Raw genomic sequence first — 20,328 nt, 5'->3', positions numbered from 1 at the left:
ATCCATTTGTGTTAAGAACAATAGTAAAGGACGACAAATAGAGCCCATGAATGTAGTACAGTTTTTACAATTTTAATTGTATTTCTTGCTGCCGCTTTACTTCTTGATTACTATATATTTCCATTTACTTTTTTAATGCTGAGAATTATTTTTTACATGGATGTGTACTTAGCAAGTAGTTCATAATTTTTCCTGTGGAGGGGGAGTAACGCACCCTCTGGTGTAAAAACTGCTAAGAAATGAAAACCGAAGAAGTCTTCAGCGGAACCGAGTTCTTCCTCGTTAGATTCAAGTCGGCATGTAAACAGTGATGCACACCATCAACATGTCCATTGCAGAAAGGTCCTTTGTAGCCAGTAATTTAAAATAATTCAAAAAACGAAAGTCAGGCGTGGCGATATTTAGAGCAACAGCAGCCATGAGACTGTACCAGGCTCTCCGTAATGTCGGGAGCTTCAGGACCTCTTTCGACTTTGGTGCACGGGAAGTAGCTCACTGGTTCCCGGGACACATGGCTAAAGGTGACAGCCTCAAAACGTTACTCCGGAGTATATAAAATAATCTATGCATTTTAAATGGGTGTGTTACAATGTGTGAATCTTTGTAATAGCTTCACCTCACCGTTTACAGGACTGAAGCAGATGAGAGCCAACCTCAAGAGTGTGGACTGCATCATAGAAATACATGATGCCAGAATATCCTTTATTGTATCAACGCCAGGATACGAAAGGGCAAAGTTTTTCTTTTTTTAAATAAAATAAGGTTAAACACATTTAAAAATAAATTAAACAATTGAAGTTAGTAAAAAAAAAAACGATCATACCTAAATAAAATCAAGAGAATTACAACTCATATCTTTATAGCGTGTATAAATGACTGTATAAATGACTGTGAGCCAAGACTGTGAAATTAATAATTAATCTCTTTGGAGCACATTTCTGAAAGTGAGGTTTTAAAGATAAAACTGTTAAAGGTGCCATAACCATCACATGAACATTATTGCAGAGTATAGGATCCCTTGTCTTTACACTTGCTGAAAATCCCAGCTCTTTTTACTGCAGAGGTTAAACAAATTGGTTTTTTCCTTAATATTACCGACATCCCCTTCTCTGGGAGAAACCCAGCGTTTCAGGAGACTCTAGATGTCAAACCCCACGTGCTAATTCTCAACAAGATGGACCTTGCCGATGTGTCCAAGGAGCAGGTGAAATGTCTTACTGCTATCTTTACAGAGTCACATGTCATCATCATTTTAAAGTTTTCTAACAAACAACATTTGCCCTGCAGATAATCCTGAAGAAGCTTAAAAGAAACGGGGTGAAAAATGTTCTCTTCACAGACTGTTTAAAGCAGCGAGACGACAACGTCAAAAAGGTAGATGTCATCTCCACTGGATACCAGACAGGTGTCTTTTTGCAGATTTTTGTCATAAGCCGATATTCAATAAGCATGAAACGTATTCCTTTTTTGTGTTCCTGAAGTTGGTGCCAATGGTGGTTGACATTATTGAGAGCAATCCACGTTTTAACAGAGATGAGGTATGTGTCCCAGGAAGCTTAATTATACTTTGTGTTAATTTTAGGTATGAGAGAAATAAACTGCAAGATACAAGACATTTAACTAATAAGTAATACCCTCACAGATTTGATCCTTGCTAACCAAAACACTGTTTTCATTGTGACTCACACACAACATTTATTAACAATGTATTTTTTGGCCATGCTCTAACCTTGTCATGTAAATTTTTCAGAATACAAATTATTGTCTGATGGCTATAGGAATCCCCAACGTGGGGAAGTCATCTCTTATTAACTCACTGAGAAGAACATACTTGAAAAAAGGTTTGTATAATACATTTGCTGATTTGTATTGAGGTTCAATTCAGGATAATCATAACCTTCTTTAAAAAAACAACAATTGTAATACATTTCAGGTCGTGCATCTCGAGTAGGTGGGGAGCCAGGTATAACTAGAGCTGTCCTGACTAGAATTCAGGTGAGTGTAGAGGACATGTAAAACACTGTGATTTCATGGGTTCATTGTGTGTATGCATCTGTACAATATGTGTTTCTATATTTGACCTCAGGTGTGTGAGCGACCCATAGTACACCTGTTGGACACACCAGGAGTCCTGCCTCCTAAGATTGAGAGTGTTGAAATCGGCATGAAGCTGGCTTTATGTGGTGAGCAGCACAGAATTATTATTGTTTCCCACAACATACCAATATAATAGTATTCATTGGAATCAACAAAATCACATTTGTTGGTAAAGGAGGTTTTTAATTGTGCTCAACAAATATTTTAATATTTTTTCTTTCTACACCAGGAACTATTCTGGACCATTTAGTGGGTGAAGAGATCATTGCTGACTACTTACTCTATTCTCTAAACAGGCTCGGGGAGTTCAGGTAGGATTGACAATACTTTTGTGTGGTGTGTGTATTACTTTGTCTTCACATTGCTGTGATTGTTTACTTCACGTATGTATTTATGTGCAGTTATGTGGAGAAATACGGTCTCCAGGAGCCAAGCGATGACATCCAGTATGTCCTCAAACGCATTGCTGTGAAACTCGGAAAGACGCAACGGGTCAAAGCCATTACTGGAGTTGGTAAGAAAATGCAAATTCAACTCCTGCTACACACAGTATTATTGACTAGTGATCTCTTAGTTAAGTTAAACATAGGAATAGTACAATGTTTTCCTGACATGAGTTTGAAGGTGTTATGGCCATCATTTTAATGTATTATTAGACCCATAATACAAATGTTTATTCCTTGTCTCCCTCAGGGGATATCACCATCAAGGTCCCAAACTGCTCAGCAGCAGCTTACGATTTAATCAGAGCCTTCAGGAAAGGAGAGCTGGGACAGGTGATGCTCGACTGACCTGAGACATTGGAATGAAGACAGAGACTGTTTCTGGTTTCATAGGTTTTCCCTCAGTCTGGAAGGATTTATATTTTACCAAAAAGTGTCGTCAAGGTCCGTCTCTGACCTCATGCCTTTGACCTTTAGGGGACATGATGCAGTCTGTTCTGTTTATAGATGATGTATCAAAGCACTGTGTCCTTTGCAAATAAAATAATTTATCTTAATTCAGGTACATTTCTTCTTTTATAAGACATGAAGCAGATATCTGATCTGACAAGGTGTAAACATTATATTTATTAGCACAAAGACAGTAATAACAAACTCTCAGCCTATGTACTTAAGTGTTGTAATAAAGTTCATTTATATGGAACAGTCTGTTGCTCCTGAGTGTCTCCTGTAGGTAAAAAAAAATCTTCTTGGATGAAGGACGGATCATGAGAGAAATTAATAACAGTGAGGGCAGCAGTTTTATTTTCCTCCCAGCCATGACGTGGTGTGTACACAAATCTGAGAAATTCATTAGCTAAGTTCCAGTTGTTATAAAAGGGTATAAATTGTTCAGAAATTCAAGATGATTGATGAAAACGCAGTTAATACTCTAATTTGCCTTGTCTTGTTGTAGAGAATCCTCTTCATGGCTCCATTGAAATGCAGTCTTGCAGGTGGCAGTTGTTTCGATTTCAGGGGAACAAAAACGTCAGTGTTCTACATAAATTCCAGATAGTCCGAGCTTTATGTTTAGACCCAGGTCTGTTCATAAATATGATTTAGTTGTACTAAACAGCGACGCTGTGTTTTTTTAACTTTACATTTCTTTTTTGCATATTATGAAAACGTATGTATTTTAAATTAAGATTGACAGTACTATTTAATGTGGCAGCCCACAGTTTGATAATAGTCCTTATCAAGGTGTTTCTATTTTTGACAATCCTGATAAAACATTTTCACAATAGGTTCTAGGAATCAAGCTTTAGGGAAGGAAACTAGTTATTATGTTTATTAAAGTTCTGTGTCATTTTATGTCCAACACTGACTTGACAAAGGTGCACTACTTTAAAGCTGAAAGGTGACATTGAATACTGGTTGGTTACATTTGTTTGTTGTTAGCCTAGATTAGAAGATGACTATATGTGTACAAAATATACAGTATTGATGTTTTTGTGTCCATCCACCACTGTGTTGCACCTCTGATGCTCCCAGTGCAGCTTCCTGTCATTCCTGCATATTATATCCAGATCCAGGGTAGAATCAGGAATTCATCCTAAAAAAAAACAAGCTAAACATCTACAGTATACTGTCTTGAAAGAAACCATATTTTTGGGAAAGTGTTGCAATAATGATAGAAACCAGTTGAGGAAGAGAATATCCATTTTTTGTTGAGCCTGACATTTGTGAATCAAAGTAATTGGTCCTGTTGTAGTAATCCACGTCCTCGGAGCTGTCTGCGTTGCTGCGTCTGTAGGCAGAGGCATACCACTTATCCGCTGATAGCGCCACCGCCACCGCCGCCCCTGCTGCCGCTGCAGCTGCGACCCTCACCGGGGAGGACCGGCCCGCAGCCCGGACGCGGGAGTGGGTCCCTCCGTAGGGCCCGGACCCCCGCTGACTCCCCGCCGAGGAGCTCCGGGAGTGGGTGCCTCGAGAGGAGCCACGGGACCCTCCACGTCCCCCTTTGGACAGCACCGGCTCACACAGGAAAGCAGCGAGCAGGAGGCAAGTCCAACATGTTGCAACCACCCGGTTTAACCCCGACATCTGCGGGAAGAAGACATAATGGAGAAATGTAAGACCTGTGGTGGTTAGAATACACATTTTAAGTTTAAAATGGGGAAATAACCCTATGTTTTATGTTGCTGCAAAACATAGGCTAAATATCTGATTTGAGTTGGCATACATTTTAGCAAACAGCCATCCTTTCTTTTTCACTGATCAATTCTGTATACTCAGAATATAAGGAGGGACATTCTCTGAACATGACTGTAGAACAAGGAGTAGGCCTACACTGCTCATCATCAAGGGTGTGAGATCTTCAGTGTCTCCATAACAAAACATTGCAGTTGCCCCTCTTCGTTTAAGTAGGTCAGGTTAAAAATAATTATTTTCACCAGATAATTGCTGTTGCTGCTTCATGGGTTAACATTCCGCCTATGGATGATTATGAAATAGACAAAAGATGTTAGGCTATATTTCTGTCATTAAAAGGCTATTATATGACATTTAGTCAGAATGTTTTGTTCTAACAGGGAACTATATAAATGTAGGACGTAGGCTATGATCGTTATTATCCGTACGTTTTCAACGAAATGATTTGATACACGATTTGAAATGCTTGATGTTCATCTCATTGTATTCTCATACATTACTGTTCCTTACCCTAAATACACGAATCACACCACCATTTAAAAAGAAATGCATTGCATCCATGGTCTAAACCCACGTCCACGTTAACCATTATACGGTATACCATAGGCCTACAGGTTGACATAACGGCTGGAACTTACCTTTTTTCCCTGTTTTATCCTTGCTTGGGTCTTTGCACTCGGAGGAAAAGATGAGAGGGGATTGTCACGGAAGATGCAGGCTCGATCACGTAAGTGACTAGGAGAACGCGCATCTCGCGTGAATATTTGAATGTGTTTTTCATTGAATATTATGGGATATTGAAAAAATACAAACACAAGCAAAATTGGTAAAAAAAAAAAAGACTGAAAATCAATATGTCTGTCATATTTATTTGAATCATGATATACGTGCTTTGTCCTTTATTGTATTGTTTTATATTAATCCTCCCCCCTTTTGTATGTTTTTTAGAAGTTGTATATGTATAAGGTGTATTTGTACTGCAATATATAACATAGACAACAAATACAGTTTTGTTTTGTTTAGCTGAGATAATTGATTTGAAGGTAATTATATCTTGTTCTACACTTTGCAGACGCTGGGTGGCAGTACTACTCCAAGGAACATCCGACTCCAGGAAAAACCCCAACGAAGAAGAGGAGGTGAGCGGAAGTAGCTTCCCGTGTTATTGGAGCAAGTTCATTGACAACATTCCTCCGTCGTGCAGTCGCTGTCATGGCTTTCCTCTGCAGAAGAGCTGCCTCCGTCCTGAAGTCCTCCCGAGCAGCGCCGGTTGTTCTGTCCGCTGCCCGCCTCTACAGCTCAGGTGTGTGTTCAAACACTGTCAAAGTGTGTATTGCACCTGCATAATTGTTGCGTGAAGTGGCCCTGCTACAATGTCAAGAAACCTGCGTCACCGAATGTGCATGTGCGACGCGTATGGAGCGGACTGGATCCCTAAATTGGTTATTTGATTGTCTGTTTTCTGTCATTTGCACCACAAAGAGATCTCTAAACTTTAATGGATCAGATCATTTCTAACATGTTGTTCACACGAAAACCCTTGCCTTTTTAAAGGGGAATTACACCCTAAAATTGAATTTATAGTTGTTATTTCTATAACTTTGTGCAGCCCAGATATCCTTTATGATGTGTTCTTGTTTGATGTGATGATTTTCGACACTACAAATTCAAAAGAATAACGTGTTGTAGTAAAAACACTTGTTCCAATAAGGTCACAAAAGACACAACACAACGCTGAATCATATGCAAAAATACAATATAACATCACTATGCATCAAAGAAAAACTCCCACATTAAAGTATACTTAAGATGATTAGGACGTAAAAAATACGTGATGATTATTTATATTCAGAGACAAATCCTGCAGTGGCTAAATAACAATGTGAAGGCTGTCAGGGGGATTTTACAGAGTTGGGGGTCAGACATGAAGTGACCCTCTGTTGAACATGAACAGGATGGGTGTCACTCTGCAGGCCGTAGAGATGCTGTTTTGCTTTCTTGGTCAGCGGGGTTTAGTTTGTCCTCCTGAAGTGATCAGCAATCTGTACACCAGGAAACATGTGGCTCTTGACCTTCTACACACAGGAGTCGTTGATGTGAAGACGGGTATTTTCAACATACCTCCATTAAACCCTGGAATATAATTATGCACAGATGATCAAACATTCGAATGGCTGTTTGATTTGTATACATCTTCCATCTTTATCTACACTGAACAAAAATATAAATAAAACACTTGTTATTGCTCCCATTTTTCATGAGATGAACTCAAAGATCTAAAACATTTTCTATGTACACAAAATAACCATTTCTCTCACATATTGTTCACAAATCTGAAAAAGTCTGTGATAGTGAGCACTTCTCCTTTGCTGAGATAATCCATCCCACCTCACAGGTGTGGCATATCAAGATGCTGATTAGACAGCATGATTATTGCATAAGTGTGCCTTAGGCTGGCCGCAATAAAAGCCCACTCTGAAACGTGCAGTTTTGCTTTATTGGGGGGGTCTGGGGGGGTCAGAAAACCCTAGGGTTAAACCATAACCCTAACCCTAACATGTCACCCATCTCCTTCGCATAGAGTTGATCAGGTTGGTGATTGTGGCCTGTGGAATGTTGGTCTACTCCTCTTCAATGGCTGTGCGAAGTTGCTGAATATTGGCAGGAACTGGAACACGCTGTCGTATACGCCGATCCAGAGCATCCCAAACATGCTCAATAGGTGACATGTTAGGGTTAGGGTTTAACCCTAGGGTTTTCGTACCCCCCCAGACCCCCCCAATAAAGCAAAACTGCACGTTTCAGAGTGGCCTTTTATTGTGGCCAGCCTAAGGCACACCTGTGCAATAATCTTACTGTCTAATCAGCATCTTGATATGCCACACCTGTGAGGTGGGATGGATTAACTCGGCAAAGGAGAAGTGCTCACTATCACAGATTTTTTCAGATTTGTGAACAATATTTGAGAGAAATGGTTATTTTGTGTATATAGAAAATGTTTTAGATCTTTGAGTTCATCTCATTATAAATGGGAGCAAAAACAAAAGTGTTGCATTTATAATTTTGTTCAGTGTATCTATGCGTGACTTACTGTATATCAATGTGCAGGCAACAATCCATGACTTTAGTTTGTACCTTTGTTCCACAAGGCATATCAGGGGCTTCCAAGGTCGCTATAAAACCATGAGCCAATGAGTTGATCCTTCACCTTTTCTAGAATGATTAACCAGGACACAGAGCACGTTAGCGATGATCATGTAGTTGAAAGTCTATGCTGCTCCCAGTTATAGTTATAGAGGTTTATAAAAACACATTATCCTTTTTAACATTTGGACTGTCTATGTTGTAAACGTATTCTCTTCCTAATGTATATACACACCACACAGGTTTCCTCCATTCTTTCCCCCATTAACTGTGGGGTTCCTTTGGGTGTTTTTCCTTGTACAATGTGAGGGTTTAAGGACAGAGTTTCGTTTTCTGTACAAGCTCTAAAGCCTCTGAGACAAATGTAAAATGTGTGATATAGGGCTATTTAAATACACATCGACCGATTGATGATTGATTGATAGTTTAGATGTTTGGAAATAGGATAACATGAGGTTATCCACTGTCATACCTACAGATGATGGTGGTCTGCATGTCCCCTCGTCATTATAACAAACACAGAAGGTACAAAGTCACATGGTAACATAAACAAACTAATCGTGGCAGCCGTGGCCCAGAAACCTCAGTGTTCTGCAAGTTACCGTTTCACTCAATGGAGGGAGGTTTCTTTGAGAACAGCTTGGATAGATACAGTGGCTTCAGTTCCTCATCAAAAAGGGGATGCTGTTTAAATATTAATCAAACTTTTGTGTTGCATTGTTGTTATACGTTCAAAATCTAGCTCTGTGAACTCTGTTTATGTAATTGCACAGAATTCTTATCTGACCCATGTTGGTTCCCTCTTCATGCAGGTGCTCAGTATGAGTATATTTTGGTGGAAAAGCGCGGGGCGAAGAGTGATGTGGGCTTCATCCAGCTGAACAGGCCCAAGGCCCTCAACGCTCTGTGTGACGGGCTGATGAGGGAGGTGGGACAGGCCCTGGATGTCTTTGAAGCTGACACAGAGGTCGGGGCCATCGTCATCACCGGCAGTGAGAGAGCCTTTGCTGGTGAGGGACCCGAGTGTGTTTTATGGGTTTGCTTACAATAAGGTATCAGCAGGGAACTAAACGTACGTGTTTTTCCAGCTGGAGCGGACATTAAAGAGATGCAGAATCGAACTTTCCAGGAGTGTTACGGTGGAAACTTCCTGGCTCACTGGAACAGAGTGTCCACGGTGAAGAAGCCTGTGATTGCTGCCGTCAATGGATTTGCTGTGAGTTTCTTTAATTTTGTTAACTGAGGATAGTTGTTGGATTTCTTCTGATAAAAGAAAACTATGCAAAGAGAATTTCAATTAAAAATGATAATAATACGTTCAAAGCATTACAAAAGGGACTAATCCAAACAGGGAAAGGACAACTGGATTGTAAACCTTTATAATAGAAAGTAATGATATGTGTTTTACTATTTCTGCTCCAAGGTTTTCTCCACATGTCTTATCATATGTATCTTTATTATTCTTATCTTTCAATATTTAACCTGTTGTTCTTCTAGTCCCACCTTTCCCCTATATTTCCTCTCTCAAATCTATTTTTCTCCCTCTCTAATCTCCAACTATTTATTTTTTCCTTCCTTCATTGGATTGTTAATTTCAGCTGAGTTTTCTTTCAGTTATACCCCCTTTTTAGAGCAGAAGTTATCAGCATGTCTAGATATAAAAAAAAAAAATCCACTTACTTTGGGACACTTTCATTACCCTAACGAAAAGCAAACCCAAACAACAAAACAGCTTAACAACTTGAGAGAAAAAAAGCAGTAGTGTCCACACGCTTTCGGCTCTATAGTGCAACTTCTTTACACAACAAATCCAGTATCATTCCAGGATGCACAGCATTTAAATGGGCTATGACACAATGAAGAGTGAGTCTACCGTCTGTGTAATTGTTTCTGTGTTTCATAATGTACGTTTCTGTTTCAGCTGGGTGGAGGCTGTGAGCTGGCGATGATGTGTGACATAATTTACGCCGGGGAGAAGGCGCAGTTCGGCCAGCCAGAGATCCTGTTGGGGACCATTCCTGGTAAACACTCTTAAGCATCCACTTTCCTTCCTGTTCAGACTAGACTTCCTTATGCAAAGTTGACCAGATTCTTGCTTTTGGAGTTCATGATGTTCGTCTTCCTGCAGGAGCGGGGGGCACCCAGCGGCTGACGCGTGCGGTGGGAAAATCCCTGGCGATGGAGCTGGTCCTAACAGGAGACAAAATTAATGCAGAAGTCGCCCGGCAATCAGGTAACAGAAATGATGGTATTACACTTGGCAGATGCTATTTGCACCGGGTGTCCGTAGCTAACAATGCTATTTACACCCGGGTTACACATTAGATACTGTTTTGGATGTATAGGTATTTATGGAAATGTTTCTTTGATAACTTAATTCCCTTGTGCTGCTGTAGTAGCTTAGCAGTGGGGTGTAAAAATCACACCTGATTGGAGGAAACTTTGGGAACACCAGAAGGATAGGGAAAAATGTTTGGCAGATGCTATTTGCACCCGGGTTTCCGTAGCTACAGTAACAATGCTATTTACACCCGGGTTACACATTAGATACTATTTTCATATATTTGTCATACTTAATTCAGTAGCTTGTTCTGTTTCCAGGACTGGTGAGTAAAGTGTATCCTGCCGACCAGTTGGTGTCGGAAGCTGTGAAATGTGGTGAGAAAATTGCTGCCAACTCCAAGCTGGTGTCTGCTATGGCTAAAGAAGCTGTGAACGCAGGTGTGTAAAGTTAATCTTCTAGTCATTTTATTAAATATCCTTAAACCTATTAAATTGAATACGTTAATATATTGTCTGACGTGTTCTACTTGTGATTGCAGCTTATGAACTGACTCTGGCTGAGGGTAATCGTTTGGAGAAGCGCTTATTCCACGCTACCTTTGCTACAGTGAGTAGAAGAGCCCATCTGAGAGCGAGTAGAGGGCATTGTTTTTGACCGTTCAGTCATGATGTGTGTGTCTGTTTTCCCCTGCAGGAGGATCGTAAAGAAGGCATGACAGCATTTGTGGAGAAGAGAAAGGCCAATTTCCAGGACAATTAGAAAAGAGCAGACCAAGAGCTCGGCCAATAACACAAAGTTCCTGATATCAGCGGATAATTTCCTTATCTGCAACAAGCTGAATGGTGCACAAATCCTGATTGTATTGAAGCATACAAGATGTTTACATTAGGATTTGGTACTAAGAGTTTGCACCGGAGTGTCTTATCACACTGAAGCTCTATTTGCAAAGTTTGGTATTAAAATCAAAAGCAGTCTGGGTGCAAGACGTGCGATGGCGTTTGAATTTGAATAATACTTTATAACTCTGCCGGAGTGCAATAGGAGGAATCAGTTGTACTGACTTGACTGCCTTTTTATTTTCCCTTTCAAATGTTTGTCTGCATTTTGAAGGCAACACACTTCTCTGTACATTTTACAAATAAATTTCAGTGAGTAAGAAATTAACACAAATGGAAAGATGGGCCTGCTTATAGAGTGCCACTCTAAAACCCGGAAGTAAGCTGCGCATTGGTTCCTTCGACAAAAAAGCAGTGCAATTTCTCCATTGGATTTTGGAAAATTGCTCGAAAAAAAAAAGGTCTGTGGTTGACACACATTTAAGAGACGGATCACGTTTTGTTCAGTCGAATAATCTCCACATGTCTACCCTACTTTTATATTTTGTAATCATAAATCTAATCGATATATTTATGATCGATAGATTTATGATTCGAAAATCGACTTTATTAACAAACTGTCTAAGACCTTGGGATGTTTCTACATATTTATAATGTTACGTAATGCAGAATGTTTGCATATCATTTACATTGTAACTCAGTTTATATTTAACAGTCTTTTTGAGAATTGAGATGTATAATTAGGTAAAAAGTGTCAGCCAGATAACTGAAACTTAGAAGTAACTTGAATGTAATGACTAGTGGATTCAGTTCACCCAGCGTTCAATCGGCGTGGTCCTCTCACCACCAGAGGGGGCTCTTGTGCACAAAAACTGGACAGATATAAATCCAGCAGGACTGACACGCACCGGGCTGAAGGCTCGTAGTAGTAAAGTGACAGTTAAAAGGTCATGTCATTAAAATACTATTTCAAAAGATCATAATTATTCAGATGCGGTACTAAAAGAAAGTTGTTTTTTAAATGCAATATGTCTGAAACACTTTTACAAAAAAAACCGTCATCAGAAGGAAAAACTGACATGTGATTTATTTACTCAAAATTATAATAGGCCAAGGTTTTCCACTGCGCAATCAAATAATTAAAATGCTGGTTGTAAAAACGTCTAATAGTCTTTTGAGAAAACATTAATAAAGATCTGTGATTAAACCTCCGACTCCCATCTCTCGGCACTACAAGCCTATATTTAGATGAATTATAATTTACTCAGAAAATATAGCCTTTACTTAAAAAAGTAGGCTACCCATGGTTAATTGTTCACGACTTACAGGGCTATATTTTAAATCTCGGGCATCACTATTGGTTGAAACTATTTGGAAACACTTAAAACGATACTTTTGACTTCAAAGAAAAGACCAGAACAAATGTGGTTAGTGTGCGCTTTCTCTCTCAGCTCCAACCATCGCAAGGCACCTTTTTCTCTCTCTGATCTTCACACGGCGGCGCCCCATATCTCCACAAGGCCATGGCCTAATTGATTTTTATTTTCATTCAATATTCCCCTGGAGCTTGCTTTCTTGTCAGCCCTCTGGAACAAAACTTTTAAAAGGAGGGGAAAAAAACTCGTCTCCTCACTCGGCAGGGAAGCACAAAAGTCCGCAGAGAGTGCCCGAAAAGAAGCTCCTCTTTGAGGCTACCGAAAGGTCAAAATAATAAATGTAGACTCAATTGAAGCTCTCCATACAGACAAAGGGGGCCAAACGTTACATTTTGGCAGCGGAGACCCTCATAGCGTGATAAACTCATTTAAAGAAGCCGAAATAAAGAGGGAGCAGCATGGGTCCGGAGGAGGAGAAAGGGCTTTCAGTCGGGCAGACAGGCCTGGCTCCTGAGGGGCCTGAGTGAAGGCAGCCAAAAAACACTCTCATATTCTTAAACTATACTCTTTTAGTCACTTTGTTTTAAGTATAATCTTGTTTATATTCGTATGCAGCCAACCCTTGTATAAAAATATGATTTGATTAGGCCTATTATTTAAATAACTCAAAATAAGAAACACCCCAAAACCGATTTAGATTAAACACATCATACAGCTCTGAAAAAAATTAAGAGACCACTGCAGCAGTATCAGTTTCTCCGGTTTATGTATGTATGTTTGAGTCAAATTAATGTTTTTGTATTTTATTCTATAAACTAGTTGACTATATTTCTCTGTGGTGGAATGTCTGCCACATGTGGAGTGGTAATTGTTTTCAGAGCTGAATTTACCTTACAGCTTATTAAACAAAGCCTTGTTCCTAAGACAAGGATTTGTGTTTTGTAGGTTTCTTATGATGTTTGATTTCTTTCAGAACAAGTTGCACAAAACACATGTGTTCTGTTAAATACAGTTATTTTGAAATGCAGAAATGTATGAAACATGTATTATTTGCAGATTTAAACAGGGCATGAAGTCAAGGCCTATGCTACCAACATGTTTGTCCTATTAACAGCAGCTGTATTGTAAATTCAGTATACAACCACAAGCCTGCAATGCTAGATTCTAAACATTGTGACTTTTATGAATGTCTTTTTATATGCAGATATCTTGCTCCTTTCCTTTCCTTTTCTCGCAGAACCAGGATCTGTGGTCAGAGAAAGGATTCCTCAGCATTTTTCTGCCATCCAGCTGAGAGTTTCTCTAGCTCAGATGAAACAGGCTGGGTGGAGTGGTTTTCATCTGATAAATATTTTCATTATCTCACATTCTTGGCACCAGAGACCGTGTCTGAATAACACATTTACCGGTGTCTGCTTTAAATTATGCCCACCCAAGGGTGTCAGAAACAACATAGACCAAAGACTAACCGACGGTGCAGTTTGTCAGAATAATGACATGACCCTATTGTATAGCTTTAAATAAATAGGCTTCTACCATATCATTTTCATGGTTTACTATAATACTTTAATCTTTTTTTTAATCTTAGGAGTTATGAACGTTTTATGACCACCTTAAATACTACACCTTGACTATTTTAATGATATCTTTATGGCATACCTTTTTGTTACCCTTTTAATAACATACAAAGACTTTCAAATGACTTTTAATGGCATTTTCAACTAAAACCTGTTATTAAAATATAGCCTTCACTATGCATTTTGATGAGATTCTCCAAAAGGCTACAATGACTTCGCTATGATTTTTTAACATATTATAACTTGACCCCAGCTACATTACTATGACTTGTAACTACCTTTTTCCAATCAGTCCATAGAATGAATTTTTAAGTATGTGGGGTAATTATTCTGAAACGATCACCCACAACAGATGCATGCTTGTGGATAGTGAACATCTATTTTTTGTAATATTAAAGTCCAAAATAAACGTTTATAGTTTGACTGGATAGCCCCTCTAATTAACCAAATTAGGTGCGTTTCCTTGCGTATAAAAAGACAAGAAAATAATATATCGAGATGGATAAATAGCCTAAAACAAATTGAAACATAAAACAGTCTGACATTGACGAACAACGGGAAACGAAACCGGATGTAAACAAACCCGGAAGTAAGCCGGAGATAGTGCTCTTGCTTCTCTTCTCTCTTCTCTGTGACCTTTCTCGTAGCCTAGCCAGCTGTGCTAGCAGTATTAGCTATAATCTAATCTAATCTATATCTAATATCAGTCACAAGCAGGGCAGGAGGCTAATCAAAGTTCAAGTTAAATAGAATTAAAGGATCACTAACCTGAAGACAAATGCCACAGGTGCTAGGTAATTTAGTCGTTCACAGACTTTGGGTTTTGTTTCTTCATTTAGTTCTTGCTGATGCAAACTTTCCAACATCCTCCATTTGTGCTTGTGGTCCAAAAGAAATAAGAGCTGATGGTATGTTAATCTATCTGACTGAAAATTAAAACACTGGGTGAGTGTGTATGTATTTAAACCTGTATGGTCTTTGTGCAGGTTTGGGAATCCCACAGCTTTTGAAGGCTATTTTGAAGCTCTTGTCCCTTGATACCTATGTCCCCTCTCCGGTACAGGACCCATATATTTAAAGTGAAAACCACTGAGTAATGTTGTGTCAATGGCAGTAATGAGTTCATATATCAATCGGATTCTCTTGTTAACTAGTCAAATGTAGTTAGTTGAATCTGTGCTGAAATGTCTCCACAGGCTGCAGTCATGGATCTGTTAAAAGAGAGATGCTTCGAAGTCCATGTGTGGTACACCTACTCAGATCTCCTGAATCAGGCTGGATCTTATGTAAAAAAGCCAGTAGCCTACAACCTTATGATTAAATTAATCAGTTAGTTACGAGAATAACACAGTCCTTCTTTGATGTTTGTTTACATAGAGTCCTATTGAGAAAGTGGAAAGGTTTGCTTTCTATGAACGAGCCAAGGAAGCGTGTATTTTTTCTGTGTTCATTAAAATATTGTTGTTTTTTAATCAGCAAATCTTTATACTGTAGGCAGTAAAACACGAGTACTTGCTCAATGTTTTACTGGTCTGAAAATGAAACTGAATTTCCATTATGCATTACCTGATTTACTTATTCGAAACTATATAAAACATGTCTTTAAAAATTCAAATAAACATTTTCGTTTGCTCTGTCTACACAGGGAAACGGCTCTGTACGGCAACCTAATACAGAAGAAGGGGGTCATTTCTCCTGACCTTTTAGAGTGACACACACACGTTAAGTAATGATGATCTAATCAGGAATCATTTATTACATTACATTACATGTCACTTGTTAGACGCTTTTATCCAAAGCTACTTACATACTCAATACTGTGGGCAATCCCCACAGGTGCAATTTGGGGTGAAGTATCTTGCCCAGGGACACAACGACATGCTGACTGCAGTGGGGTTTGAACCTGTGACCCCCTGATCCGAAAACCTACGCACAATTCACTGCGCCACACGCCTCCATTCATATTTTTTCAAATTTGTTCAGTTTCCACCAGAAGTGGGAAGGGTTAAAAAATCATTTGTCTGTGTGTATAGTCAATACTCATCTGAAGGATCAGAACATATTTTGTATTTTTCTTAATAACTTCTGTGTTATACAAACATTTCAATTAACCAAACACATAAAGTCTTTGATACATGTGTTAATGTTTCTTTTTGATCAAGGACAACTCAGATCTAATCATCACAATACCCTAAAGATGTATAGTCTTCTCCAACCTTCAACCTTATTTATATGTCCTAACTACCTAGCCTCGCCCATGTTTAACACTTTTATAACCGCGCTTCACTATTCTGACATTTACAGAGGAACACTTAAGAATTGAACACTTCAAGACTTCCTTTTCTCAAACTGCACTCTCAATTAAAGGCACAACCCTCTGTAATTACCAACATGTCATCTGAAAGCAGCTTTAGGATTGTAAATGCTTTCTATAACATTAGAGTCCTTTATAAACTTGTCCATGAATGCTATCACAACACCACCTAGTCATTATTAGAAACCGTACCTTATATACACTGATTATAAGTCTTTACAATTATTTTTCTATCAACGAGTGAGTCTTGGATCTCATCATTATCTGTATTCAGATGTACATTACATTGTCAATGTTTCTCTGTATCTATAGACACATAAATAACAAAATACACACAAGTGACAGTGAGATTTAGAGTTGATTCTTAATGACAGTTTAATGAAGTCAAAAAGCACTTCTGATGTATTTACAGCTAAGATTGTATCTGAGATGAGATGAGGGCTCTACACAGGTTAGGTTGTGGTTGAGGGATCACTGGTGGAAGAGATGATCCAGATCCTCCTCTGGTTGGCTGTGCCTCCTCTGGAATGGGTTAGGGTCAGCGGGTGGTGCAGCAGCTTCAGTATCAGCCGGGTGAGGAATGAGGTTCAGGAGGTCTTTGTGGTACAGGTCGTCCATGTCTTCCTCTGGCTGAAAGTGAACTCTGACCTCACTTTCACCCGCGACCTCACGGCTCAGCAGCTCCTTCTGCACAGGTGAACCCTGGTTGTCGTGGTGATACAGCTCGTCCTCATCCTTCTCTGGTTCAGAGTGTGAAACACGGATCTCTGCATCAGGTTTGTTTCCGGACATGAGTGGAGCGAGATAACCAGCCAGCTCCTCGCTCGCTCTGCGGTAGACCTCGTCCCAGTCCTGCTCAGGCTCGTTTGGTGCCGCCTCACCGAAACCAGGGTGGTCGACGTCGTCTTTATCCTCTTCTGGTTCCTGATTCAAGTTGGCAACCTCCTGCCAGGGATCAGCCTGGATGTCGGCAGCAGGGAGGGCATCACGGTTTTGAAATTCAACTTTGAGGAGATCTACCACTGAAGGATGGTACAGCTCATCCAAGTCTTCTTCTGCCTTTAGGGGCTGTTCTTCCTGCCCGCCTGTCATGCTTTTCCAAATCTTCATCTCTGGGTCAATGTCGTAGTCAGTCTCATCCATGTCCTCTGGAGGCTCCAGTTCCACTCTCCAGGACATCTTTCCTTCGCCATCTAAAGACCTGATTTAAAAAAAAAAAAAACATGCTTTCTCAGTCTGCCCTTCCTCAGTCCAAGACACAATTATTCACTTTAGGTTTAGTTTAAGGAAATTACAACTTACATAACGGTATCCTGGAATGCTTCATCTGGGAGTTTATTCTGGGAAGAAAGCACAAATATTACATGACTGCTGTCCAACACAAACATGATTGTCATTTTAAATTCATTGGAAATGTATTTATCATATGATTTGAAGCTGTAGAGTCTGCAATGCAATATTGTGGACTGCCAGGAGCAATATATACATACCCAGGGTTTATATGGCTTTGCTGTGACGCCAAATATCAGAGAAATACAGACTATTAAAGAAAACCTGAAAGTGAGGAGAGTCTCGATTAATGTTTAGCTTTTAAATGTATGACAGACACTACAGAATAGTAAAAAACTAACTCTGCAATCAGATTCAGAAAGGCATGGAAGAGATTTCTTACCTGAACATGTTTGCTTTCAGCTCAACGCTTCACATCTAACTAAGATATTATCCATTCACCTCATGTGGAAATAAATGAGCAAAGTTCCAGCAATAAACTGGTTATGTTTTCCTGACCTTTGTATCCTCTGAAAGTGCGTCAGCTTGAAGTAATTCACTGCCTTAACCAACATGTTGTCAACATAATAGTGTCTATGCACCAATGGCTGTTTATTCATTCCCTCATTCTGTCATCAAGTCTGATAAGTGTGAATGTACTGCATTTATATCTGGCCTAAATAATATTAATGTCACTCTTGGTTTGGTTCAACTCTTGTTATTTGACTGTGTTATGAATACACTTACCAGTTTTACAACTACATTAATCTTCCTGTCAGCAGGCAGTGATCCCATGGGTGAAAGGCTGAGGTCGAGATACTTTATCATCTGTTTTTTGATTAAGACATCAAAATGCATCTGTTCCCCATATGGCCCTCTATTTAATGTTTATTGACGGTACAAACATTTATTAAATAGTTTATAACCCACTATATTTGATTTATTCAGTTTATGAAAAATACTTCATTAAGTCTTCTTAACATAACTCCAGATTAATTTGCTAAGGCACTTGGGCAATATTTGCCCTTTGTCCCCCTAATTAGTTACACTGTATTTAAAGTATTTGTCTGTAACTATAACGTCTCCTATCCAGACATATTTCATATTGAAACAACTGTTTTTCAATATTATGATTCATTATATTTTATATTTTGAACAAAACATTAACAAAGGTTATATATAAAATATAAATACATAAATATACTCGTTCAACTATGTATAAGCGCGTAAGCCATTCGGTTATTATTTAATATCATATTTTTTTCCTTCTCATTGTACATTGCACTGCCGTCTGCAGTGCAATGTACAATGAGTTCTACGCTCTATGCCTCACAAAGTTTCTTGTATGAGTTTTTCAGGTTTATATATCTTCATTGATAATAACAGTATAGCAATCATCTTTACTTCCTGTTTTGTGTTACTGTGACCTGACTATTGTTCTTGTTTTGGAGGCTCCATGTGGGTCCTTTTCTGTATACAACAATGCAGACTCCTTTGCTGGTAGTTAAATGGATTTATGTGAACCAGTATATCATTTTGAGTTGAATCAGACTTTTTATATGAAATCTATGACCATGAAGCAGCAATGCACACTCCCCCTGCTTGGCGTGCCTTCACAGGAACTTTCTCAGACAGACTCCCTCCTGCATACAGCTTCAATCATTTAAAACAACTAATTACACTTCACATACACACTGTAGGAGGACAGATTGAAGACAGATGATGGATCTGTGATCTAAATGCTCGCCACAACATAACTGAAGCAACTATTGAATATGTCAGCTTTAATCAACCTCTGCCAAGATCCTATCACACTGTAAAACTCACCGTTACAGAATAGAAAATACTCTTGGATTGATGTACAGAATAATAATTACAACTCACTTTATGAAATGTGATATGTGGCCATCAGAGAAATCTTTTAGACTGCCATAAACTAATTTACTCTAATCTACATGTGATTTAATTCCAGATCCCTATCAAGCTGTTTTGATGCTGTGCATGGGAGACTTTCATTCTTAAGAGACTATTGGACTGTGAAGACTCTTTACTGTCCCCTTTTCACTGTTCATAATACAGTAGAAGAGTCATTATGGGTTTATAATGTTAATGACAACAATATCATCAATTTAGTGGATGGCGGTGAAGTCCTCTGACTGCTGACAGTCTGTGAAACGGAGCAAAGAGACCAAATTGAATGTCTGTTGAATATCCAGGCTCAATCTAACTTCGCCGCAGTGTACAGTACAACAGGAGCAGACAGTCACGCCACCCACTTCCTGCTCTGTTCAAGGGATGGCTCCAGTGCGTCTGCTGGTTATCTACCCTCTCTATCAGAACCATATGTACAGGTCCAATCTTACCCCTAGCCCCACTCCCAGGTCACTGAGTGGCCCAAAAAAGACTTTCCCTCAGCAAGTAAATGCCAGACATCTTTAAGGTTAGTCTGTGAAATATGGACAAAGGAGCGCCTGGCCCTTATTCTGCTTTTACTCCACACTTAGACATTTAGGGAAATTTGCTTTGTTGCAAAGAGTTTCATGAATCAGTTATTTACACGTATATCACATTTTTTACAGGGCCTTGTTGAATACTTGATTCTTTTTGGATAATCAGCAGTCTGATATTTCTTTAAAAAACAATGATATGATAAACAGATCATTGCTAGGGAACCAGTTTTATAGATTTCTTCAGTGTTGTATGCTGGATAATGTCACTGACGCATCCTTTTTGCTAAATGAACCCCAACAGAGTAGAACACAACACTGTAATTGATCCCCTTGTTTAAAGTG

The 20,328-nt window shown here is 39.2% G+C and overlaps 5 protein-coding genes across 5 annotated transcripts; 3 read left to right on the top strand and 2 right to left on the bottom strand.

The window, feature by feature from the left end:
* Window positions 1–262: 262 nt before the first annotated feature.
* mtg1 (mitochondrial ribosome-associated GTPase 1) lies at window positions 263–3,097 on the top strand. Its single transcript, XM_079687485.1, has 11 exons — window positions 263–521; window positions 631–697; window positions 1,102–1,204; window positions 1,288–1,374; window positions 1,482–1,538; window positions 1,751–1,841; window positions 1,934–1,995; window positions 2,087–2,183; window positions 2,327–2,408; window positions 2,499–2,611; window positions 2,791–3,097. The coding sequence occupies exons 1-11, from the start codon at window positions 419–421 to the stop codon at window positions 2,886–2,888; spliced, it is 960 nt and encodes a 319-aa protein (XP_079543611.1). The 5' UTR covers window positions 263–418; the 3' UTR covers window positions 2,889–3,097.
* A 47-nt stretch (window positions 3,098–3,144) lies between these two features.
* Window positions 3,145–5,505, bottom strand: sprn (shadow of prion protein). Its single transcript, XM_079687490.1, has 2 exons — window positions 5,375–5,505; window positions 3,145–4,628 (listed from the first exon to the last, which is right to left on the bottom strand). Exon 2 carries the CDS (start codon window positions 4,626–4,628, stop codon window positions 4,158–4,160), a length of 471 nt encoding a protein of 156 aa, XP_079543616.1. The 5' UTR covers window positions 5,375–5,505; the 3' UTR covers window positions 3,145–4,157.
* A 354-nt stretch (window positions 5,506–5,859) lies between these two features.
* Window positions 5,860–11,154, top strand: echs1 (enoyl CoA hydratase, short chain, 1, mitochondrial). The gene is made up of 8 exons (XM_079687488.1): window positions 5,860–6,039; window positions 8,693–8,890; window positions 8,969–9,096; window positions 9,802–9,901; window positions 10,009–10,113; window positions 10,482–10,601; window positions 10,703–10,770; window positions 10,858–11,154. The coding sequence occupies exons 1-8, from the start codon at window positions 5,949–5,951 to the stop codon at window positions 10,921–10,923; spliced, it is 876 nt and encodes a 291-aa protein (XP_079543614.1). The 5' UTR covers window positions 5,860–5,948; the 3' UTR covers window positions 10,924–11,154.
* Window positions 11,155–12,350: 1,196 nt separating this feature from the next.
* fuom (fucose mutarotase) lies at window positions 12,351–16,092 on the top strand. The gene is made up of 3 exons (XM_079687491.1): window positions 12,351–14,861; window positions 14,940–15,010; window positions 15,150–16,092. The coding sequence occupies exons 1-3, from the start codon at window positions 14,732–14,734 to the stop codon at window positions 15,285–15,287; spliced, it is 339 nt and encodes a 112-aa protein (XP_079543617.1). The 5' UTR covers window positions 12,351–14,731; the 3' UTR covers window positions 15,288–16,092.
* On the bottom strand, window positions 15,681–18,024 carry LOC307043186 (uncharacterized protein). Its single transcript, XM_079687489.1, has 4 exons — window positions 17,940–18,024; window positions 17,758–17,821; window positions 17,570–17,607; window positions 15,681–17,468 (listed from the first exon to the last, which is right to left on the bottom strand). The coding sequence occupies exons 1-4, from the start codon at window positions 17,945–17,947 to the stop codon at window positions 16,739–16,741; spliced, it is 840 nt and encodes a 279-aa protein (XP_079543615.1). The 5' UTR covers window positions 17,948–18,024; the 3' UTR covers window positions 15,681–16,738.
* Between the last annotated feature and the right edge of the window lie 2,304 nt (window positions 18,025–20,328).

Source organism: Notothenia rossii (genome assembly GCF_949606895.1).
Source record: "Notothenia rossii genome assembly, chromosome: 6".
NCBI lineage: Eukaryota > Metazoa > Chordata > Actinopteri > Perciformes > Nototheniidae > Notothenia > Notothenia rossii.
This window is presented reverse-complemented; position numbering and strand designations above follow the sequence as displayed.

Excerpts from the sequence above, each read along its gene's own strand:
- fuom (XM_079687491.1), top strand. The coding sequence starts at position 14,732 with ATGCCACAGGTGCTAGGTAATTTAGTCGTTCACAGACTTTGGGTTTTG. Across the intron at positions 14,862-14,939 it reads AAAAGAAATAAGAGCTGATG|GTTTGGGAATCCCACAGCTT; the intron begins GTATGTTAATCT and ends GTCTTTGTGCAG. Across the intron at positions 15,011-15,149 it reads ATACCTATGTCCCCTCTCCG|GCTGCAGTCATGGATCTGTT; the intron begins GTACAGGACCCA and ends ATGTCTCCACAG.
- LOC307043186 (XM_079687489.1), bottom strand. Across the intron at positions 17,608-17,757 it reads CAAAGCCATATAAACCCTGG|AATAAACTCCCAGATGAAGC; the intron begins GTATGTATATAT and ends CTTTCTTCCCAG. Across the intron at positions 17,469-17,569 it reads GCATTCCAGGATACCGTTAT|GTCTTTAGATGGCGAAGGAA; the intron begins GTAAGTTGTAAT and ends TTTTTAAATCAG.
- echs1 (XM_079687488.1), top strand. The coding sequence starts at position 5,949 with ATGGCTTTCCTCTGCAGAAGAGCTGCCTCCGTCCTGAAGTCCTCCCGA. Across the intron at positions 10,114-10,481 it reads AGAAGTCGCCCGGCAATCAG|GACTGGTGAGTAAAGTGTAT; the intron begins GTAACAGAAATG and ends TTCTGTTTCCAG. Across the intron at positions 10,771-10,857 it reads TCCACGCTACCTTTGCTACA|GAGGATCGTAAAGAAGGCAT; the intron begins GTGAGTAGAAGA and ends TTTCCCCTGCAG.
- sprn (XM_079687490.1), bottom strand. The coding sequence starts at position 4,628 with ATGTCGGGGTTAAACCGGGTGGTTGCAACATGTTGGACTTGCCTCCTG.
- mtg1 (XM_079687485.1), top strand. The coding sequence starts at position 419 with ATGAGACTGTACCAGGCTCTCCGTAATGTCGGGAGCTTCAGGACCTCT. Across the intron at positions 1,205-1,287 it reads CCGATGTGTCCAAGGAGCAG|ATAATCCTGAAGAAGCTTAA; the intron begins GTGAAATGTCTT and ends TTTGCCCTGCAG. Across the intron at positions 2,184-2,326 it reads CATGAAGCTGGCTTTATGTG|GAACTATTCTGGACCATTTA; the intron begins GTGAGCAGCACA and ends TTTCTACACCAG.